Raw genomic sequence first — 22409 nt, forward strand, 5'->3', positions numbered from 1 at the left:
TGAGCAAGTCTCGCCTTTTCCTGTGAGTGGTTCTGTATTTGCGAGCATACAAACGAGGGAATAACAGCCCCTAATGCACTTTGGCATGAACTTCAAACGGCGACTGTCAGGAAAGCTAATCTGTGTCTTTTCCCCCCCTTCATTCTTATGTTTTGACAATAAAGATAGCCTATCTCATCCCATTACAAGCTGGCCGTCTCCCGCCTTGTCCCTGATATGCCCGACAGCCAGTCCAATAGAGTGTGTTACCCATTGGGACTGCTGGGACACTTTGATTGCACTGCTATCAACCTTCATATTTTGCTGAAGGGAGAGGTGCTATAGGCCTGCTAGTTTTTCCCAACCCAAATCCACTGTCAAGACAATGTACACTACTTTAACATGTGCATCATAATGTGGAGTTCAGACTTTTAGTAGCAGTTTTGGCATTGTCCTATAAACGTAAGTAGAGTGGGATAGGAATCATAACTCAAATGGGCACAGATGATACTTATTATTTTTAGTGGATTAGGTTCATACTCCCGCAGCATCATTCAGCAATGTCTTAAGTATTGTCTAAATGGTGTTCCCAAATCATGTCTCAAGGAATATAGTGAACAATTAGTCTAAATTGCATTGCTAGAATTATTATTTTTTGCCCCTCATTATCACCTGTTGACCTCACATTAAAACACTCTCCTTCCTCGCTTTAAGGATACAGGGATGATGCACTAACCTCTCACAACTTATATCTGGCCTATGTCTCATTTCCTCAAAGGGTTACCAGTCTCCAGATGTGCAAGTAATGTTACAGCGACATTTAATTTTATTTCCTTTTAGCAAAGGAAACGCAGTGCAAAACAATCCCTAAACCAAATAAGCTTAATTAAAACATCCAACAAAACCAAACAAGAAATGCAAACAAAAATCAAGAGGGAGAAATTAATCAGGGCTGGGGTTTTCTTGAACCGACTTCAGAAAAATGGAGTTGCGGAAATGAACAATAGGAAAGGAAGAAGGACAGGAGAAAGGAGGTGGGTGGGTGGTGGGGACGTGAAGGAGAGAATGGGAGAGAGTGTGAGTGAACGTCGCTTCTCCTCCTGATTTGCAAGGGTTTTTATCTGGCACTTGCATCGCAGTGGGGAAAGCGTGGGTTACGGCTATAGTGGCGTCGCTGCTGGACAACGTTGACAGACAGCCAAAATATGGCTTTCTTCTGCTGCTGATTAAAGTAGTGCAACAAAAGGGTGGACACACACCCACACACACCAGATCAGTCGCAATGTAGTTACATTATGTGACAATAGTCACATTTCAGAAAATGTAACAAACACTATCGAAAGGCAGTTTACAGTAAAAGGCACCTTGATGTGTATCCAAAATGAAAAACTATTTTTTATTGCTTTCTGTTCATAAAACAATTATGGTTAAGAATCTGAAACATCAGAGCATACATAGTAAACAAAATGCAGTAAACAATGAACACTATTTTGTATCTTTGAGTAACACTCTAAAGATTTTTTTGTATCACATTCAACATTTTTAAACAGTGAAAATCCTTAGAGCATTGCTTCACCAACTGGAGTATAGATCCCAAAATACCCATAAATAATGATAAAAAGAGTACATTATAAAAATGTGTGTTTCCCAAAACCAAAAGAAAATTCCCAGAAATTAGTAAAACATAAGAGTGCTCATATATAGTACATATAATAACTAACCAGAGAGAGACTGGGTCTGAGAGACACTGTCCACTGCTGGTCAAACCAATAGCTGATAACCTGCTGATACAGCAGCAAAGGCAAAGGGTGACACAGGATCACCAACAAACATCAAGGACAATGCCATACAGCTGATAAATATGATAATATCTAGGTTATCAAAATCTAAGAAACTGACACTAGGATTGAACGTCACATTTGCCTTTTGAAAAAAAAAAAAAAACATTCTGAAAATATTTCTAAGCATCCACCCAACATCCAAACCAAAAGGAATGAGATGAAACAATACTTCACAGAACATGTTGAAATTGCTTTTGGTAAAGTTAAAAAGTGTGCTTTTGCTTATAAAATATTGCACTTCCCCACACAAATTAATAATTCACAGTTTGATTGGATAAAGGCAGAGGTTCCTCAAAGTGAGTGACACATAGCATTCAAAATATCTCGAAGGACAACATGTAAAGCTTTCTTTTTAGTCTATTTTTGTAAATCAATGAGTTATACTCAGACAAAGTAAACCTACTGTCATATAAAAATTAAAAACCCTGTTCGATGATAAATCACAATTGAAAATGCTCTTAAATTCTACTTGTAAACAGGGTTTGTAGAAAGGCTACAACACTGACACTATTATCTTACTCTCATATTATGTGTACCTTGCAGATCCATAGATATACAAGGTTCTTTAAGTCCTACTTCCTCTCATTAACTAACATAATACTGGTGCAGACTGGACCAAACGTACAGAGGTATGATTCCCAATCTTAAAATAGTGATACAACCAAAGAGAGGAAAGCGTGGGGAGGCCACAGAGAAAGAGAGAGCACTTAATCGACCTGGAGCAGGAAGAGGATATTAAGTCACAGTTTCAATGTAATATTTCAAAACAACTCTGCTGACTTTCACATGTGTCAACTGAGCAACAGCTTTCCACTGGATCCTCTTTTCATTAGGTGTCAGATTGTGTTGGGGGGGGGGGGGGGATGACGACGCTGTGTTGTTGTCCACCATGACAGGACTGCCAACATGGCTTGAATCCCTTTTCCCCTTGTTTCAGTCAGAACCACAACGCTAGCCACTTGTACCAGTAATTGTCCATGCAGTCAAATAGCTGCACAGCATTTCACTCCGACGCACTGGTCATTACACACAGCTTCATGCAGTGTTCCCACGGGCCACGGACTGCAGACCCGTCCTCTTCTCCAGTCTCTCCACATGGTGCGACCTAACCAGTATACCAACTGGCAAAAGGACTGAATTACAAATGCCTTTAGTCCGAGAGGTGCACATTCAAGTGGCTCAGTTTCTAAAAGGTTAGCAAAGGCAGTGGTGAGGTGGAAAAGTCACTGGATTTTAGACAGTCCGCTGGCCAGGAGGAGTCTGAAGGGTACGGTGGAGCGGGACACAGTTAAAGGCAGTCTGTGGAGACCTACAGAATAAAAAGGGGAAAAATACATTAACAACACACACACACACACACACACACATTGTGGATAACTAAACTGGCCATGCTAAGAAAAAGAGTTATCTAGTTTACATTTTAAAAATCTATTAATCACTGAACAAAATTTAGTTGGGAGGCAATGGGAAAGTGCAGTAGAGCTGCCATGGCGCGGAGATGCTATCTGTACTGTGAGGAAGGGGACTGCGTGTATTTGTGTGTTTGGTGTGTCCATCATGCTGGGAGCGTTTGTTTGTGTTGGGTGGAGGGGTAAAGGGCGTGTGTGTGCTGTGAGGGGTCTAGGGCGGTGTGCCTGAAGGTCCCCAGGGAGAGCCGACTCTCCTCTCGTCCCTTTACACTTTCCTGAAAGAATTGTATTCTTTCTATCTGAGGAAGAGAGACCAGCCCATAGGGAAATTGGGCCAAAGGTGGGGAAACTTATGACATAACTACCTAACTGCAAGAAATCTCTCAGCATCAGAATCCCACAGGCACCAAACTATATTACATTTACAAAGTACTGTCCCTCGCTGTATAGAATACAAATCAAAGTAGGACTGACCAAAGGCACGGATGAGCTCCCTCTGTACTGCCCATGTGACCGTCTTGATCAGGGAGGCAGAGGTGAGACCGGCAAACATCATGTTGTACATGAAGACAATGTAGAAGTTCCCAAGCCAGTTATAGCGACCAAAGTCTCCCAGAAGATCAAAGCGGGTGATCCCTAACACAATGAAACAAAAGAAAAACGGTTTTACTGATGAATGAGCTGCTGAAGCCACAGTATTCATGGCGTGCAATGCCCTCTTGTGGGCATTTAATAGAAATACAAGTAAAATGTTGATTCATGACTACTCGACATAACATAAGACAGAAGCTGGATCCCAATTCAATAAAACAAACTGATTTCACCCATTATGTGCTACAAAGTAGTTGTCAAAAGGTTTCTAGTTTTTTACTGCAGCTACTAAACATGAAACTGCTGCTGCACCGATTGCCGCTCACGTAATTCCATCGTGTCCCTACAATGACAAAAGCATCTTGAAATCTTGAATATTTGACACTTCAGAGCTCAGAAATATTTAATACTTAATCGTCATTATCTACTTGAAACTAACTCACCACCATCCACAATTGTAATGTTTTGAAATCCAACACGAAAGTAACTTACTACTTTCATTTATACAATGCATTGTGGGTCAATAGTAAACAAGCATATTTTGGTGTGCATTCTGAATTCAAGTACTTTTAATACTTTAAACTTGTACTCAATGCCACATTTACACAACGAAAAGACAATTCAAAACCTTCTGATAACTAGCATGTAGTGTGGAATCATGACACACTTCTGAAGTCTTGAGAAATTCTGCATTTCTAAATGATACTACGTCCTTACCAAGTGTGCGTGAAAAGACTGGTAGTGCTGAGCTCAGGATAAGCAGTGAAACACAGTTGGCAATTATCTGAAATGAACAGACAATTAGAGAGGTTACTATATACACACACACACAACAGAAAACATCACAAGTATCTCAAGGTGAGATAAGATACATATAAAGGTTAGCTGTCAGGTACCTGTGTGAGGTTGGTGTCCTGTGCACGAGGCAAGAGGCCGGTAAAGAGAGGAGAACTATAGAAACCCACCACTGAGGACACCATCAGATAGCTGAAATTCATTTTAAGGACAACAATGGAAGGAAGACTAAAATACTGAGAGTTAATTAAAGTGAATTATCAACATTTAAATGAATGTATGAATCAACATCACACACTGGTCAATATGGAATAATAGGATACAATATGAGGACCACTTGAACTGCAGCGCCCAGTGAGCCGAACATGGAGAAGGAGGCCATCCCCAGGTGAGGGTCCTTATATAAAAAAAAATGACAAAAGACAAATCAGTGTACAAAGAAGAGTGCTACACACCAAGCATCAAATGTTCACGTCCTCTCTTTCTAACTCCTCACCTCCATTCCTCTGGGCATGGCCGTCTCATCCAGGAGCAACTCCAACACATTGAAACAAACCATCAATACACACATCACCTGGAGAGACACAAACAGTAGTTATACAACAATTAAAACAACCATCTGTGTTAAAAACTTAGGACTTAAAAAAAATGAGAATATAGCAATCAATAAGCATTATACCGTCAGTGCGAGGAGTACGAGCATGGCCAGTGGATAGCCCAGGTTTCGCTGCCACGGGGAAGCTTTCCTACGCATTTCTGTGAGGAGAAGAAGAAAACAAAATAGAAAAGCAACAACAGTAAATGAGTGTACACAGCACCAAATTATTATACAATGTAATCACTATGAGAGAAGCTGAGCTGAGAGCAGCCTGTCAATTCAATCTTACCCAAGGCAATGCGCTTGCTCCGCACTGTTTGGTAATCTTTTTTCATCGCCTCCAAATTCAGCTTGACCCAGCAGGACGTACTGGCACCTTCAATCAGACAGCAACACATGGTAGAGACAAAGAGTCAGTAAGTCAGCTTTAAATTCAATCCTCAGCCAATGGCTAAATGAGTGTGTTCATGGAGACGCACTTACAGTTCAGTTTCCTGGATAGAGTGTCTTCCTCAAATGCGGTGCAGCTCAAAGTATCTTCTACATCTTCCAACAACTGAGGGGGATAACAAGGCATCAATCAATTGGGAAACCACCGTTCACAGCCACAAGCCTAGAACTGTTCAAAGGCTACTCAAATGAATAGGTTCATTCTATTGACAGGGTCTGAGACTCACTCTCGGTTTGACCAATAGGCTACCGGTCACGCTGAACATGCGGGACAACCCAAAGGGAGTGCACACTGGTGGAGAAGGACACAGAAAATAGTGATAGTGATGTTAGTGTTGTACGCTATAGTTTTTAGCAGCTCAAGTATTACAGTAATGATTGAGAGATATACATACACAAAAGCAGCAACACTCCAAACAGAGAGATGCCCGAGTACAGGTAGGGCAGGTAATATTCCCACAGGTCTGAAATTGAAGAGGAAGAGAGTAAGAGCAACTATATATATATAAAAAAAAAAAGTGAAACCAGTTGTCACTGAGGGTTCTTCAGGTATAAAGGCATGTGACTCACCATAGAGGCTCTTCCTGGCTATGTTGTCGTGGAGGAGGGCTGATGCCACCCACACGATGCCCAGCACAAGCAAAGCCAGCAGCAACAGCAGCACAACTGCTTCGTACACCCGTGCCATAACCCCCTACACAAAACAAAACAGACACTCTGATCAGTGGATTTACACACAGACGCTGTCAATTTACAGTTAAGGCTTTATTAGACGGTTTTCAAGTATAGAGGCGCCATTTTGTGGAGGAAATGCAAAAAACTGGTACCTTTTTGGACCCTGCAAATCCCTCTGACTCTGTGAAGAAGTAGGCAAACGGCATAAGGAAGACCAGAGACAAATTGGAGAAAAGGAAAACTAGGTTCCACAAGCCTGACAAGAGAGGAAGACATAGGTTCCACGTGTTATTTTTCAGTACAAACATTCATTAGGGTTAACATTGCTGTGAAGCATTTTCGGCAGTACCGCTGTGAGGTATAGTCTTGCCAAGCAATGCAGCATGACAAGACTGGTCACGTTTGAATAAACAATAACATGTAACAGTAAAAAAGGATTTAAGAGTGTGAGAACACTGAGTTTATCTTCAAAATGGTTTCTCAAACAAAATCACACAACAAGCCTGATTTACATTTTGGCTTCACAAATATTTACTTTAAATCTTGATCAAATGAACAAAAAACAACAACAACTTGTTATTCAGTTGGAGCCAGACAGCAAGGTCACTCTGTGCATAATAATGATCTGTTTATTGATCTGGAGGTTATTACCAGTAACCTCATTAAATCTGATCCAGCTTCATGCAGTAATGACCTCTGGTGTTTAAAAGCTTTCTTTGAATATTAAATGTTTTGTTGTTGACGACCAATGAGAGCAAAGGGATGTACCGTGGATGAGAGATCCGTTGAGCCACTGCATGTAGTAGCTCTGTGGGAAAGTGAGCAGCACCTCGTTGGACAGAATGGAGATGGGGAGGAGGAGCACAGCACACACTGCCACAGACAGGGTGAACGTACACAACCACAGCCTAGGAGAAGGAGAAAAGCAGGCCATCAGTGAAGTCACATCAGAGTGTGTGTGTGTGTGTGTGTGTGTGTCTCAGCCTAACAGCACAGCCCAGGTGAAAGGCCACTGTGAGGTAAGGTAATGCAATGCCAGCGTGTACGGACAAAGTGCAGAGTGACACCGACATGCACAATACATAACCACACAGGCGCAATAAATCTACAGCCAAATGGCCTTATTGAGACATCTACTAAATCATTCACACTGACAATAATCACAGAGAGTTAGTGGGCCAGTTAATCATTAGAGGTTTTCACTTACGCAATTTTGTTGACGGTGGCATCTTCAACATCATCTGAAACACAGTGGAGAAACAAGGAGTTTTACATCTATTATTTGTTTTCACGTCAATGTTTTACTAAGAGTAAGGTGCCACAGACAATTTATTCTCTATAACTTTTGAACTGATGAAGGTTTTAACAACGGTTATGCTGAGTAGAATCAGATAAAGTGCTGAAATACTTCTAGATAGTAAGTCTGTGGTGAAAAGTGTTTGGGGCTGTGCGTGTGTGTGAATACATAACAAAAAAAATTTTTAAATTAAATTTAGAAAAAGTCTCACTTGCCTCAGGGTGGGAAGTGACTTGTGGACAAGCATGTTAGGAACATTCTGTTCTCTAGTAAAAAACTGAAGACTAGTCACAGTAGTTTACTTCAGTACATACGAGAAGGAAACTCCTATGTACACATCCCCCCCCAAAAAGGGGGGAGAATAAATATTATGCAACATGTTATAGATTTCTAGAAGAATATTTGATTAATTATGAGATTTCTAGAACTGCATTGTATTATTATTGTACCTTGAGAGCAACGTACACCACAGAGCATGACACTGTAAATTCTTCCAGTTAAAATGTTGGAACTGCTGTCAAATAATAAAGGTAAAGCTTGAGGGGCCAAAACCAGTTCTTGGCTCCTTGAAGTCAAAAACAACCCTGTTGAGTGGTATTGCACAATCAGCATTCAGCTTCAGGGTACAACTGTTCTGCTGTTGTTGATGCAGAGACAAACATTTACAACAGTGGGCTAATGCATAGCAGGTTTCCCCACCTCAGAAAAGAGGGGAAAAAGGAGCTGGCCATCTCCCAGGTTCCAGCCACAGCCAAGCAGAGCGACACGGCCAGTTGGACATCCTACATCTGCTTCCAATAATGTCCACTTATTGGATACATTATGCAACCGTCTGCCTAGTCACACCACATAACTTTGAACGCTTTTTCATTTGAATAGAAAGATAGAGAACATATTGTAGATCCAAGTGAATGAGGTATTTCATTTATGCTAAAAAGGTGTGAGTCATCTTCAAAGTTGAATACCATGTTGACCAAAACATATTTTTCTACATTGTTCTTACTGTTAAAACATTAAGTCAGTTAATCAGAGTAATGACAGCTTAAGACAGTTTCATTGTGTTGATTGTGTAGAGTATATGCTTGTTAAAAAAAGAACCTTGGAGAGTTTTTCCTCTAAATAGAGGGACCATAAGCAACTCAAAAGTACAGCTCTGTTTATCTTGTAGCGACATTCTTTACCGCCCCTCCACCATCCTCAGGAATACTGCCTGAAGAGGTGGTTACATGTTACACAACACTCCTTCTGCACCCCTGGACTGCTCCAGCCAGGGTCATAAGGCTGGGGCTGAAATGTGCAATGCTTGCAAAAACATAGCATTTATTTATATGTATGATTATTATTATATCTATGCAAAATACACAAATTTATATTGTCTGAAGAACACCTGTGCTCGCATGAAACGTGTTGCCAACATGCTTGGAAAAGAATTCCAAAAACACTGATGTAATCTGTATGCCTGTCAACACCATCAGTTCCCCTCTTGGCAATTCTCCATAAGCTTGTGATGGAAATCTTTCTCTCAAAGCAGTCTTTATGTGGTTGTCTGTTAAAATACAACAAGAGAGTGAATTTAAAACCCACCTGTGACAAACTCTGCAGTCTTCCTGAAGTGGGTAAGTATGAGGTAGGACACCATGTACAGGCAGGTAAACAGGAGTACACAGATCTGCAGAGAGACAGAAAGAAGGTTTATTCATGTCATTTTCATTCTAAGAATATTGCTAAAAAGAGATTAAATTGTCTTATTTCCTTTAATTGTCAAGGCAACTAATCACATTAGGAGTGTGCAGCCTTGTACACAATATGGCATGTTCTGTTCAGTCCTTGTGATGATAAGCAACTCATTTGTTGAGATTAGCTCATATCACTGATTTAGACTATTCTGATTTTAAAAAAGGAAAGGGGGTGGATATATGCAGCTGCACAGTCACCAAAAAACATCCGGAAGAGACGGAAGGCTTAGTGAGACCAAACAGCAAGCATGTAGCCATGGCTAAAACCGACATATTCCCCAATCCTCATAGAATAAATATTCTGTTTTGTTGTGTGCAGATAAACTGCAACAAAGACAGAAACTAAGCTATATATTGTACAAAAATGCAAAAAGCTAAAAACTATTTTGCCACGGCCAAGAGGGACAGATGGGGCCTGAAGATTACCACTACCACTACCTCTCACTCATTTTACCAAGAGTAAAATGGGTGACAGTGATAAACTAGGAGGGATTAAGGGGAGTGCAACAGAAGGGTTAATACCAGGGCCAGAGATCCCCCACACTGCGAGTAAAGAAGACCAGTATCTGACATTACACTAAACCTACCAACAGATTTAGGTTAAACCTCAGCCTTCACTCAGCAATCTGTTATCTGGCAAAGCTCTCAACATTTCACCCCAAAGACTGACGTGACCGCGCCAAATTAATATCCATATCTTTCAGATAACTTCTATTGCTGCGTGAAGCAAAGTAAAACAGTCTGCAAACACTTAGTCATGGCTCAGACAAACATTCGGACAAAATGCTCAAATAAGTCTCAATTGTGTGGTCTTGTAAGGAGAAAAACAAAAGGGAGGTTGTCACAGCAAACAATGACGGACGCACGTCCCCAACACACCTGTGTACAATGTTAAGCTTGTGTTTCAAGAATGAAAAGAAAAAGAAAACTGGGTTCTATAAATATGACCGTCCCTGGACAGGGTGGACACGAGAGTGTTTAGGCTATCCCTCAAAGCGTTCAATGGTCGCTGCCCGCACGGAAGAACATTTAATTAGAGGGACTCGACTATTCTATCATTAGACCTACTGGACCAAACAAAATTCAAAGGTCTTGTTATTAAAATGGTTACTCTACAGAAAGCAATAAAGGATATCTCACTCTCAGCTAGTCTGACTCAGCTCTATATTGTCAACAATGCTATCACGTAGGCCTTAGTATGCTGGGTGTGTACTGTAGGACAAACAGTCACTCAATGTGAAAATTGCACTTTAAATTTGACCATTAACAATCACCATCTTCATCAAAAGCAAAAGAGTCACAGGGAATAACATTTGTTTACAAGACATACCTTTCCCATTCCTACCTTCCTACATATCATCAATCTAGAGCTCAACAGTCAAGTTTTAAAAGTATCCTATCATGAACCTTAATGTTGATCAAGTGGATATTCTGCCCTGCTGGTGGTGCTGAATGTAAACTCACAGGGTCACAACATCATCAGGATTGACCCTCTGTGGATCAAGAATGTCTATGAATGCACATCCATTCAACAACAGTGGAGATACAGTGCACCAAACTGTTTAAAATTACGTTGCCAAAACAATTGATCTAAACTAGGTTAGGGTAAAGCCTGTTGCATACGTCATTTTCTTCTCGCAGCTCTGTCACAGAGAACTTTTTTTCTTTCTTCTCGCGGAGTATGTAACAGGCTTAAGGGTTGATGTAACAATAGCAACAGACAAAGAGTGAGAGGCACAGAAATGTGATAATGTACCTTAAGGTGCAACACCAGTTTCATAAAAAGATGCAAATATAAGCACCAGGATTTAATTTGAAAAATCTAAACCAAAGAAATGTATTTTCAAGCCTCAGGTTTTTCCATGTTACAGTAGTAACAACATAAAGTCCCAGAGCAGTAAAGAGTCACAACAAAACTATTCATGGCGACGATGTGTTTACACATCATTGACATCAGTGCCTTAAATGTTCTACTTCTATAACAAAAGGTTGTTGTTTTTAAATGGATCACTGGGACAAATGGACATATGGCACAATAACCAATGGGGTTGCGGTATGCACAGTCACCCCTCCTCCTGTGTGCTTCCAGCAAGATGTTGACCCACTTTAAAGTGAAAACAATATCTTGTAAAAGAAAATAAATCCACAATATACAAGCTTTACTGCTGATAAAAAAAAACTGGTGTCTCTGCTTTATCTGTTATTGTTGCTCCAGTGTCTTGACTAGGCCCCAACTATTCTACAGTGACGATTAAACAAAAAGAAAGTCAAAGATATTACATAGGCTATAGTCACACTGTACTTGAGCCCAACTTACTTCAAATGAGTGGATCGCACCTGACATTGCCACATATGGCTATTAAATCTTTATATTTCAAACTGACACATAGTTAGAAATAAACAGTGTTGTACTGTGCAAGAGGAAATGCTCATTGGTGACAAATATGCACCATACAAACAATAGACTGTACACAACAAATAAATCAGTTCGGTTTTAAATGTCAAGTAGGCTCTTTCAGCGAGTGTTATTCCAGTGGCACCTAGCCTCTTGTCCAGGCTAACACATGGCTAAACACATTCAGCCAAAGCTTGCTGGCCTTTGTTTCCAAGTAAGAGGATAGATTTGGCAAGACCGACCTATCCAAGATTTGATTAACAGCTAGAAATAACTTAAAATGTTGCATGGGCAAAGCCATCATAATCTCAAAGAAGGTGGGCAGCTCCAGTACATTTGGTAAACTGATTTGATCATTGTACTGGAATGTGTTACCCAATATATTTGATAGTTAAATTATGAGATTTCAGAGAAGCAACAACTGAAAAAAGCACAGAATAATTATATCCTTATATAATTTTGCTTTGATATACTATATCCTCTAACAAATCCGTCACACAGCCTCTAGAATAAGCTTTAACAAAGTGAAATGCTAATTACCGATCCTTAATGTCCATCTGCCTTTTCTCATAACTCCTCCAGAAAGTCATCCATAGGAAACAAATATCTCATGAGGACTATTAATATTCTTTATCAGTGTAGAACACATCATTCATAGATAACATGGTAGTCTAATTTTAATCAGGTATTGATATATTATTGCATGCTGGACTATTTCTCTACTTCCCTTAATCTTTTGTAAAGCTGATCATTGATCCTTCTAGATCCCTTTAGCCTTAGGGTGCGGGCTCTGGGTGTGTACGCCTGACTCTGCCATTAATACTATTAAACAGAGATAATTAAATATATTTACTCTTGCGTATTATACTCTCATGAGATGATCTACGATGTTGTGTCAGCGAAAGTGTAGACAGAAATGTTCACAGTAAATAGCTGGTTATTTTGCTTCATCCATTTATACTAGAACACTTGGTGGAATTTAGGCAGCGTGTCAATTTAGAGTTGCCCCTTTACTTGGTATTGTTTATCCCCAATAAAATGGCATAATTAATTGGATCTATCCATAATGTGGAAATAATTACTTTTGGGCTTAGGGACCTGGCACCAAGTGATGCTGCCATGGCTTCTGACTAAAATCTGTTTAAAAACTGTTTTTTTCCCCTCAACCATCTGTCTGTCCTCTAACCACACACTACTATTATTATGTAAATGATCATTCCGTTTGAGCACAGAGATTATTGCTGGCGCTCCTCTGGCCACTGGGCCTGGCCTTTGCCATGCATGTCATGTCAAAATCTCCTAAGCAGGCAGACAGGCCATGTCAGTCTCAGATCAGGAAAAAGCAATTATAATATTGGAATGGCATTCAAATGCTTTTAGAAAGATAGTTTGCCAAATCAGTTTCTGGATGCTCAGACAGGACAAGAAATCTCTCTTTGTTTAAAAACAGGCACTAAAAGATGTTTGTTGTTTAATACAGTAGGTTTTGATCGGTAGATAGATACTTTACATTATTACACAAATTAAACTGTTGTGTTTTGATGCTCCTGATTTTCAGAAGTTTTTTTTTGGGTATAGGAAGGAACCTTAACTTGACTGTATACAATGCTAAATTATTTCTATCTATCTACACTGCGGCCCCACAGATGCAGGTGAAGCTGACCAGCCTGGGATGGGGCACTAATGAAGTACTGGAGATTTGAGGCTAGCCAGTATCTTAAGGCCAGGACACACCAGTCCGACATGTTCCGACTACGCAAAAAATGGAGTCGGCCGTTTCAGGAAGCTCCAATCTTCCCGTCGCGGCCAAAGAACACACCGAGACGACTGTTTATTTTCCGTACACTCGCGGGACGTATGTCTCCACATCAGCAGGCGGCGCTAATCTGTATTGTGGCCCGAAAAAATACGAAAGCCGGAAATGATTGGACATCTCTCTAGAGCATAAACATAGATAGAAATACGTATTTATATTTATGGACCATAAGAGCACAATTTTTAGCAGAGAGTGTCGAGCATGGTGTCGAGCAGTCAACAAGGGTTGATGCATGTGAGTACTCTCAAAACGAAACGAACAAACACATTAAAACGATGGCTAGCTGTTGTTAGCTGTTTGTGCTACCCGCCTCACTTCCGGGCTTCACTGATTCGCTAGCCCTCCACCAATCAAATTGCTCCAAATGAAAGACGGTCGGCCGCCGATTGAACATGTTCAATCGGCGGCCGACAGGCTCAAAACAAGCCCGACGACCTCTACGTCGGCCGACGTCACGGCACACACCAAACAGATTCGTCTTTTTTTTTGACGACGGCGATTATCGGGCTGGTGTGTCCTGGCCTTTAAGAAAGGGGTGTCGACTAATAGCATTAGGTGAAAGGGACAATGACAGAACAAGGGCATTACAATTAATATGGGAACTTGATTTGATGCACATGTAAAGTTAATTCTATACTACACACTTGAGAATATAATTATGTCTGCCTTATAAAGTCATTGATAACTTTAAGCTTGAAAATGTCACAGCATACCACTTCAAAACAGAAATGGAGAAAAGTATTCTGGAGTGGCAGCCAAATCAGTTTCAAAAACACCTTCAATTAAAATAAATATGATTCTGTTTTGGATGTTTGTTTTGTCGTTATGAAGCCATGGACCTTTTTTACAGTAATTTCTCATAGCAGGAACAGCAGGTATAACTAATAATACTAACAATGGCTCAGTCCAATAAGGCGTCAGATATAACATAATCATGTGTAATATTGTTATGGATTGTTAAACTAAATACATGTACAATCACTGTAAAAGAGTTTGTGTGCAACGCAGATGGTAGACGCTTGGGGTTTCATAAAATTAGGCCAGAATAGTTGGATGTTATGAGATCTACACACTGTGTTGTCTACAATTGTTGTTTGTTAACTCTAAGTACCATAACTGCTGAAAAGAGACTGCCTCTCTTCAGTCATATCTGCACTCCTCTCTGGGAATGCTGATATCTCGTATCTTGCTTGCAAGCAATAAAAGATCAACTGAGAATGGGTTGGAAACATTGTGTCAAATGGCATTTAATTACCAACTCTCATCTGTAGGCTCCTAGACAAACTGATATTTCAGTTTCCACGACACATCTAATGCAATATCACAGCAGTGAAACAGGGTCACCCAAATATAATGCAGACGTTTTCGATGGTTCAAGTTAAGCCTAAGCCCCAGCAAAGGAGGGTAGTGGGACTCCTTGGAACAGCACCAGACTAGCAGATGAAGGCTGACCTGACCTGAGGAAGCAGCTCAGATTCCCAGAGCACATAGTGGAAACCACCCCGAGACCAGACATATCCTGATCTCAGATTCAGTAAAACAGGTGGTCCTACTGGAGCTGACAGTTCCCTGGGAGGTGCGCATGGAAGAGGCCACTCAGAGGAAGCGTGCCAAGTACCCTAACTTAGTGGAGGAGTGCTGCAGACGGGGTTGTCTTGCCCGGTGTGTGCTACAAGAGGTGGGATGTGGAGGCTTCGCAGCACGATCTCACAGCATACAGCCTGCTTGGAATCACAGGTGCACGCCAGAGAAAGGCAGCTGAGTGGGCCTCTAGATGGCTGTGGATCCAGAGGGGCGATCCGTGGGTACATGCTACTTAAGACATAAACCGGGATTTGATCAATCCCCGCTGGGTCGCCTGGGTTAGGGTGTATGATGTTGTATGACCCGAAATACCCAATGAGCCCAAGTTCCATCACAATGTGTCTAAGTGCATCAATAGATGTATTCAACTACTCCTATGGTTTTGCTGCTATTAAATATAGCCTACATTTCTGCTATGAAGAAGATTTTTTCTAGGTAATTCATCCTAATCTGACTTTCTTTTTTGCTGATGCAATGACTCTTGTTGTTATTGGGGGATTATTCATTCCTACATTATATAATGCACCCAATGTGAAGCCCTTATCTGCTGTTCCACAGTTGTGTGCACATCTAGTGTTTTCATTTCAAGTACAGAGAGCTATCTAATCTATTTATGGTGGAGCAAATTGATAAATTTAGCGCTAATTCTGAAATATGCAGCGAGGAGAGATGTAGCCTAGCTGTATGGTAGACATTGCCACACTGGTACATGGTATAAGCACTATCTCCAATGGGAGGAAATTAACTGCCTGTGAGATCTGAATGTACTTTTTAGGGTTAAAGGTCAATGTCTAACTGCCCTGCTGGAAGTGAACTGACGTTTTGGCAAGTCTGAGGTTCGACAGGCTGTCGGTGTTACACAAAACAGAAGAACTGCACAGCCAGGACAGGTCAAAATGCAACATTAACAGTACGCAAAAGTATAAAAAAAACGTTGTAAAAATGCTACTAACAACAAAAAAGGTAAGGGCGATTGCAACCATGTACAAAAAGTTTAAAAGGAACATTTTTAGAAAAGGTCTAGGAGGACGTAGCCTATTAAAAACCAACAGAACAGCCCTAGATGCCGAGTAGACAACTAATGACCAGCTGCATCCGTGCAACACTTAACTGTCTGTGCAGAAGTTCAGCTATCTGCCAGAACAAACTACACTTTAACAATAACGTAAACCAAGTAGTCGCGTTAAACTTATTTTTTTCGAATACTGGTGTTCAGTGCTGAAATATGAGACTTTGAACCACTCCAATTTGAGGAGTTGAACAAACGTAAAGTCACGACAAACGATTCAACTAACACTTTTAGCGAGATAAACGACGTTGGCGTCCTGTACTGATTAAAAAGTGACCGCTGGTAGGCCTATTGTTAAAGGCGACACCTCATATGCATATTAACCGACGTAGCCCGGCGTTACTTACTATGGTCTCGCGGACACGGTTGTGGAAAAGTTGCTCCCGAACCGACACGTCGTCCGTTTCCATTCTCCGAAACCATTCCAGTATCGTCAGGCTTAAAAAAGCTATGCCAGGGCAACGGTTAAAATGTTAAAATGCGGGGCATCCTGTTTGTAATGCCCGTAGATGTGTAGCCCGGGTGCATTTAAACTGGCTGAGCTAGCCTCCAGTCCTGGCTGCTACACTGATGAAGAAAAAAAATATATCAAGGAGGGGGTCGTTAGGGGGCGGGGCTACAGAGAGGAGGGAGCCCGAGTGCTTTTATGCTGCCGCTGCAGGTAGCCTGTCAATCACCCCCTGCCCAATTGAGTCAATAGGCTATAGCTCAGTCAGCGTTATCGTCATAAGTTATAACCTACTTATGCCATTCATATCCACAGGTGTGCGTAGGCCTACATATTAAACATAACAGAGAGGAAAAGGAATGCAGCCTACTTTTTGATGTGCGTGTAGGCCAGAGCCGGCCCGAGGCATAAGCGAACTAAGCGGCCGCTTAGGGCCCCCGACTGCCTGGGGGGGGCCCCCTCCAAATATATATATATATATATATATATATATATATATATATATATATATATATATATATATATATATATATATATATATTTTTTTTTTTTGTGTGTGTTTGATATTAACATCATATTATGCAAATGTGAGTTATCATACAAAAAAAGGAATAAAATGTTTTGGTCTAGATAATTAATAGCCTAAAAATGTAATCAGTTCATCTGGGAGGAAATCCGAAATTATCTGATCATGTCACGTTCACATCCATGCACAGTGTGTATTGAGTTTATTTAAAAACAATTGGAAATGGGGCTGCCCTCAGTTGCCCATGCACTGTGTATAGTCTATAGCCTATTTCAGCCTTGTCTGTGGAAAAAAAGATACAGTAGCTGGACAACAGAGTTCTTCTGCTTAGTTCCTCACACTGCATTTAAATGCATTCACTATATTACAGAGAAATATGTCCCGTAAAAGAAAAAGAGCTCCAAGCCCAAACCAGAGGACCCTCCATAATATTTTATTTTATATTAATATATATATATTTTTTTTAAAGATATTTTTTGGGCATTTTTATGCTTTATTGATAGTGCAGAGAGACAGAGGTGAAATGGGGCAGAGAGGGGAGTGACATGCAGAGAACGACCGCGGGTGGGAATCGAACCCGGGTCTGCTGCTGGGCCCGGCCCGGGAGGGGGACGCCTTACTATATTAATATTTTTATGGAAAATCCATGTGTCCTTCTTCAATAGCTTCTAATTCATCTGACCCAGTGTCTCCAAATTATTTGTTCACACAATTTCTCATATTTAGCCTCTTAATTTTCCTCTCAAAGTGCACCAGATTCATGCATTTCACTTTAAAAAGGTTAAAAAAATCTCCCGGGGGGGCATACCCCCGGACCCCCCTAGGAGGGTCTGAATCTCGCCTGTCAAATATTTTCGCACAGCCGCACAGTGGAGGCACTAGCGGAAAACACTGGGTGTGTGAATGATATTTAACAAAGATCTATAGTTTCAGCAGCACTAACATTGGAGAGGGGCCCCCTAATCATATTTCGCTTGGGGCCCCCTGAAGGCTTGGGCCGGCTCTGGTGTAGGCCTACAACAGGATTAACCCAAGTAGGCTTAATGGAGAATGAATGGCTACATGGAGACACACTTTGTAGACTAGATCAGCTTTCAAACTGTTTTAAATTAACATTTTATGCTTAACTTAACCCTTCCATCAGTAGTAGAAAACAAAAAAGTAGCTTACATTAGCCCATTGTGCCATTCTGAAGGAGCACTTAACTTTACTTATTTTCATGTCCACGACATTTGAGAGAAATGTAATATATAGGCCTACATTTTACTCCTCTACATATGGCAGATAAAGTTACTAGTTATTTTTTAACCTATAAATGAGCATATAAAATATAATGAACTCTTATACGGTAGCCTACATTAATTACATTAGGCTACCTTACAGCAGATGAAGTAAGCTCTCCAATGCTTAAATGTTAATGCATCAGTAAGGATAACCCAACATTATAAAACACAATGGTCTATAATAACACTAACATTCTATCTGCATAATTAGGACTATTGCTGTTGATACTTCAAGTTAATTTATCTAAATTTACTTTTCCAAATGTGAAAGCAAAATGTTCACTTTTAATGGAATAGTTTTACATTGGGGTATTGCATACTACGTGCTGTAGTTTGGTCTGGCTTTGCGAGACTAGGGTATTGCTAGATTTACTAAAGAATTTTAGAATGTCCCTTTTAGATCTTAACCTCACTTTATCAGCTCACATGATGTAGAGGCGTAAATGTTGATGCACAGAGTATCATTTGATTGTCACGATCCAAAGTCCAACTGTTGCAACAACATGCAGCAACTTCAGCTACGGAAAGGACTGAAATACGTATCGGGGTAAGGATTGCCATGGGCTCAGTATGTAACCTTTTATTAGACCAAAGAAAATGGGTATTTAATATATTTTAAAGTGAATTAATTAAACGGACAGTATGATTGTTTTTGGATTAGTTGAGGATCGGCCTATAGGCTAGAGAAATGTCGATGCTTACCATTTTGAATTGAACATGTGGTATTTTTTATACAAATGGATTTACAGACTATTATGTATCATGCAATATCTTCGAATGACAATACCCAACATGAGTTTACCCTCTTGCATAATGTCTTATTTAACCAGAGAAGTGGATTGCAGGGATTAAAAATCCCTTTGAGTGTCCACATTACACAGATCACAGAGCAGACCATACTGAAATGGACAGACTTGTAATGAAAAAAGGAAACTGGTATAAAATAAAAACTGCAATCATTTTAATCCAATAACATAATCCAAGAGCACTGACATTTAGATTGGTTTACCTCTGAGTAATAAAGAATACTTTTTAGACTATAGTTTTGTCAAGTATTGACACAGTATCGACCTGGAGGTAAGACTGAACTCTTCCCTAATTCATTGCAGGTACTCATCAAGGATGATTAACATTCACTTTGTGCAAGGAATGATCCACTGAGGCGGAAGGATGGGAAAAAGTGTAATGGTAGCCTATGCCCTGTGGGCAGTCGGTGGGCCTTTGGGCCTTCACCATCTATATTTAGGAAGAGACAGCCATGCTCTGTTGTGGATGCTAACCCTGGGAGGATTTGGGTTTGGCTGGGTCAGAGAGGTCATCCGTATTCCTGCATATGTTGGTGAGGCCAATCGAGATGCAGAGAAAGAGAGGAGACCTGCCAATGCGGTCCCTCCACTCGTCGGCCCTGTAAGACTTGCCGGACAGGTGTGTGTCGGGATCTACTTTGGCACAGTGGCGCTGATCGGACTGAACTCCCTCAGTTTCTTCTACTTGATCGTTTTGCCTCTGAGTGTTGGTGCCGGGGTACATCTGGTGTCCAATGTTGGTTCGCAAACCTCCGATCTAAGAAAAACCCTGACTGCTTGTCTCATAACCTCACCAATATTCTATGGCAGCACCTTATCTCCTCTCCCTATAAGCCTGGCTGCCAGTATCACCGCTGCACAGCACCGTAGGTTCAAACCTCCCCGGACACCTGGGAGCACACAGGAACTAGGTGATTTAATTGGATTTTTGGCACCATGATAACAGTGTTTCTCTCTGAAATGTTACAGCCTATTAAAATCCGACCTGTTTCTTTCTTTTGTTCAGGTCCGCGGATTTTCAAGCTCAGTCTAGCCTGGCTGGCCTTCTCCGCTCCACTGGGTTATTGTATTTTCCATAACACCACAGTCACACTCTACTATCTGTCTGACTGTGTGGCAGCACTGCTGGACTTTTTCTGGTTTGTGCCTTGGCTCCGAGGCATGTTGGAGTACATTCTTTTAATGCCATATCGGATCTTGTGTGCTATAACTGGAGGGGGATACTATGAGGAGGCTTGGAGGAGGGTGCTGGAAATACTGCTCAAAGAGCACACCGTGAGAGAAAAAGAGGCCCTGCAGGTGAACATTCTCTCAACTCAATGCATTTTAAGTAGAGTAATTGCTGTGGCATAGTAATGATGTCCAACCTGTGTGTCTGGATGTGTTTGTGTTGCAGGTATTTTCACTGGAAGAACAAGCGTCTCTTGAAGAGATAACACACAGGTATAGGGAGCTGGCCAAGACATGGCATCCAGACCACAACCACAGCGCGGATGCTGAGGCAATGTTTGTGAAGATCAATGAGGCCTACGAGGTCCTTGTTCGACGGCACAGACCCAATCGGTTCAAATAGTTGCCCTTCATCCTTCATTGACTGCCCTTGTTGTCCAGTCATTGTTTTCCTATTGTTTGTGAAACTTAAATCAATAGCATCCACAGAGACAGAGCTGACTGATTGGTTCCTTTGGCGGAGTTGGTCTTAAACGACAGGTTGCTGCCACCTTGTGGTGCTACATATGTAATCTATTAACACCATAAACAGTTCCATCGCCACAATTTGACTGATATACTGTATGTGTGATAATTAGGCCCACTTGCTGTTAAACTACCCCTGCCGAGCATCTGCCGTTTAATCTCAGAGCGTGACATTGTGATAGCCTACTGAAATAAATGTGAATAAATTATGTAGCCAAATAATTATGTAGGCTAATAAAAAGGTACAGAAGCCAGAGTGACAAGAAAATAGAAAAAATAAGGCTACTCTATTCTCGACCGGCATTTCCGGAAGAGACCTTGCTCATAATAATTTGATGATTTTCCTAAATGTAACAGGCTCTATGGCCAGCTTGGAAACCGGTAGGCCTATGTTTTTCAAAACAGAACTAATTTGGTCTTGTGTTGAGCCTATGAGTTTCTAATGACAGATGACATTTCTGCCACCTGTGTCCGCATGCTGACACGCATCGATGCATTCGACAATCACTGAATCAGGAGCTCTGTTGTACAATTATTCGGCCTGTATCCCAGCATGGGCCCGGAAGTTGTTTAGATATTCCCAGCCCAGGTAAAAAAAAAAAAAAAAAAAAAAAAAAAAAAAATCCCGGAGATGCTGTCGTCGCCTGGGAAAACAAACAGCCATCCAGACATTTAAGAAAGGAAAACACCGATCGGTCGCCAGGTAAGGAAGAGGCTTGTGGACTTCAGCGCAGCGCCTGGTAAGACCATCCGTCGCTTTTAATTCTGAAGAGCGGCATGTTTTTGACTAGTTGGGGTGAATGCCATTTGTCGTGTGGTCGGGTGCCATAGCAACGGCTCATGTGAAACATTGTATAGCTCAAGCCACTTTGACGTGCCGCTCGATGTTGGATGACAGCAGCTGCCTTCATGCAGACAATTTGCACAGTGGCAACAACTCCTGCAACAAATTTGCCGTCTGCGTCTCGCCGCTGTCTGGACCTTCCAGTGAGCCGCCGATTGGTGCCATAACAGACCACATAGGACCGGGCACGGAAAGCCTAGGCTACATGGAGAGGCATGATAGTTTTTAGAAAATGCTTTATGTTTTACTGCACAGTTGAATCTTCTCGGGCTGAAAGGATTGTCAGGCGAGGGTCGGCGCTTGCGCGCGTTCCTCTTTTCTCTTTCTTTTTTTTTATTCGGCGTGCCCTGGCATGACTGGCGCGTCTCCCGGCTGCATCAGCGCCTGTTGCTCCCCATGCTCGACCAATGCCAATATATTAATTTTCCCTGCGACGGGTTGTCTCCGCCCCCCACCCTCGCTCTTGCTCGCGCCACCGTCTCTTATGTCCATTGTTGTCATCCATTTGAGCAAAAGGTGCAGCACCGTGCATCTGGGTCTTTCTGACCACCCTCCTTCCCTCCCTCCAACAC

The 22409-nt window shown here is 41.4% G+C and overlaps 2 protein-coding genes across 2 annotated transcripts; one reads left to right on the forward strand and one right to left on the reverse strand.

Annotated features, from left to right (window-relative positions):
* Positions 1-1383: 1383 nt before the first annotated feature.
* lmbr1l (limb development membrane protein 1-like) lies at positions 1384-16771 on the reverse strand. Its single transcript, XM_080030633.1, has 17 exons — positions 16583-16771; positions 9220-9304; positions 7546-7579; positions 7107-7246; positions 6491-6594; positions 6234-6357; positions 6059-6127; positions 5891-5955; positions 5697-5769; positions 5503-5589; positions 5295-5371; positions 5112-5189; positions 4939-5012; positions 4717-4807; positions 4538-4604; positions 3704-3865; positions 1384-3129 (listed from the first exon to the last, which is right to left on the reverse strand). The coding sequence occupies exons 1-17, from the start codon at positions 16643-16645 to the stop codon at positions 3044-3046; spliced, it is 1479 nt and encodes a 492-aa protein (XP_079886759.1). The 5' UTR covers positions 16646-16771; the 3' UTR covers positions 1384-3043.
* A 2891-nt stretch (positions 16772-19662) lies between these two features.
* Positions 19663-20871, forward strand: dnajc22 (DnaJ (Hsp40) homolog, subfamily C, member 22; the record flags this gene model as incomplete). The annotated part of the gene is made up of 3 exons (XM_080030467.1): positions 19663-20209; positions 20305-20597; positions 20695-20871. The coding sequence occupies 3 exons, from the start codon at positions 19663-19665 to the stop codon at positions 20869-20871; spliced, it is 1017 nt and encodes a 338-aa protein (XP_079886593.1).
* Between the last annotated feature and the right edge of the window lie 1538 nt (positions 20872-22409).

The sequence above is a fragment of the Ammodytes marinus genome, assembly GCF_949987685.1.
Source record: "Ammodytes marinus genome assembly, chromosome: 7".
NCBI classification, from domain to species: domain Eukaryota; kingdom Metazoa; phylum Chordata; class Actinopteri; order Uranoscopiformes; family Ammodytidae; genus Ammodytes; species Ammodytes marinus.

Bases quoted from the DNA above. Each gene is read 5' to 3' on its own strand.
- lmbr1l (XM_080030633.1), bottom strand. From the start codon at position 16,645: ATGGAAACGGACGACGTGTCGGTTCGGGAGCAACTTTTCCACAACCGT. The intron at 6,358-6,490 runs GTACCAGTTTTT...TGTTTTGTGTAG, and splicing joins GATTTGCAGGGTCCAAAAAG to GGGGTTATGGCACGGGTGTA. The intron at 4,808-4,938 runs GTATCCTATTAT...AATGAATTTCAG, and splicing joins GTTCAAGTGGTCCTCATATT to CTATCTGATGGTGTCCTCAG.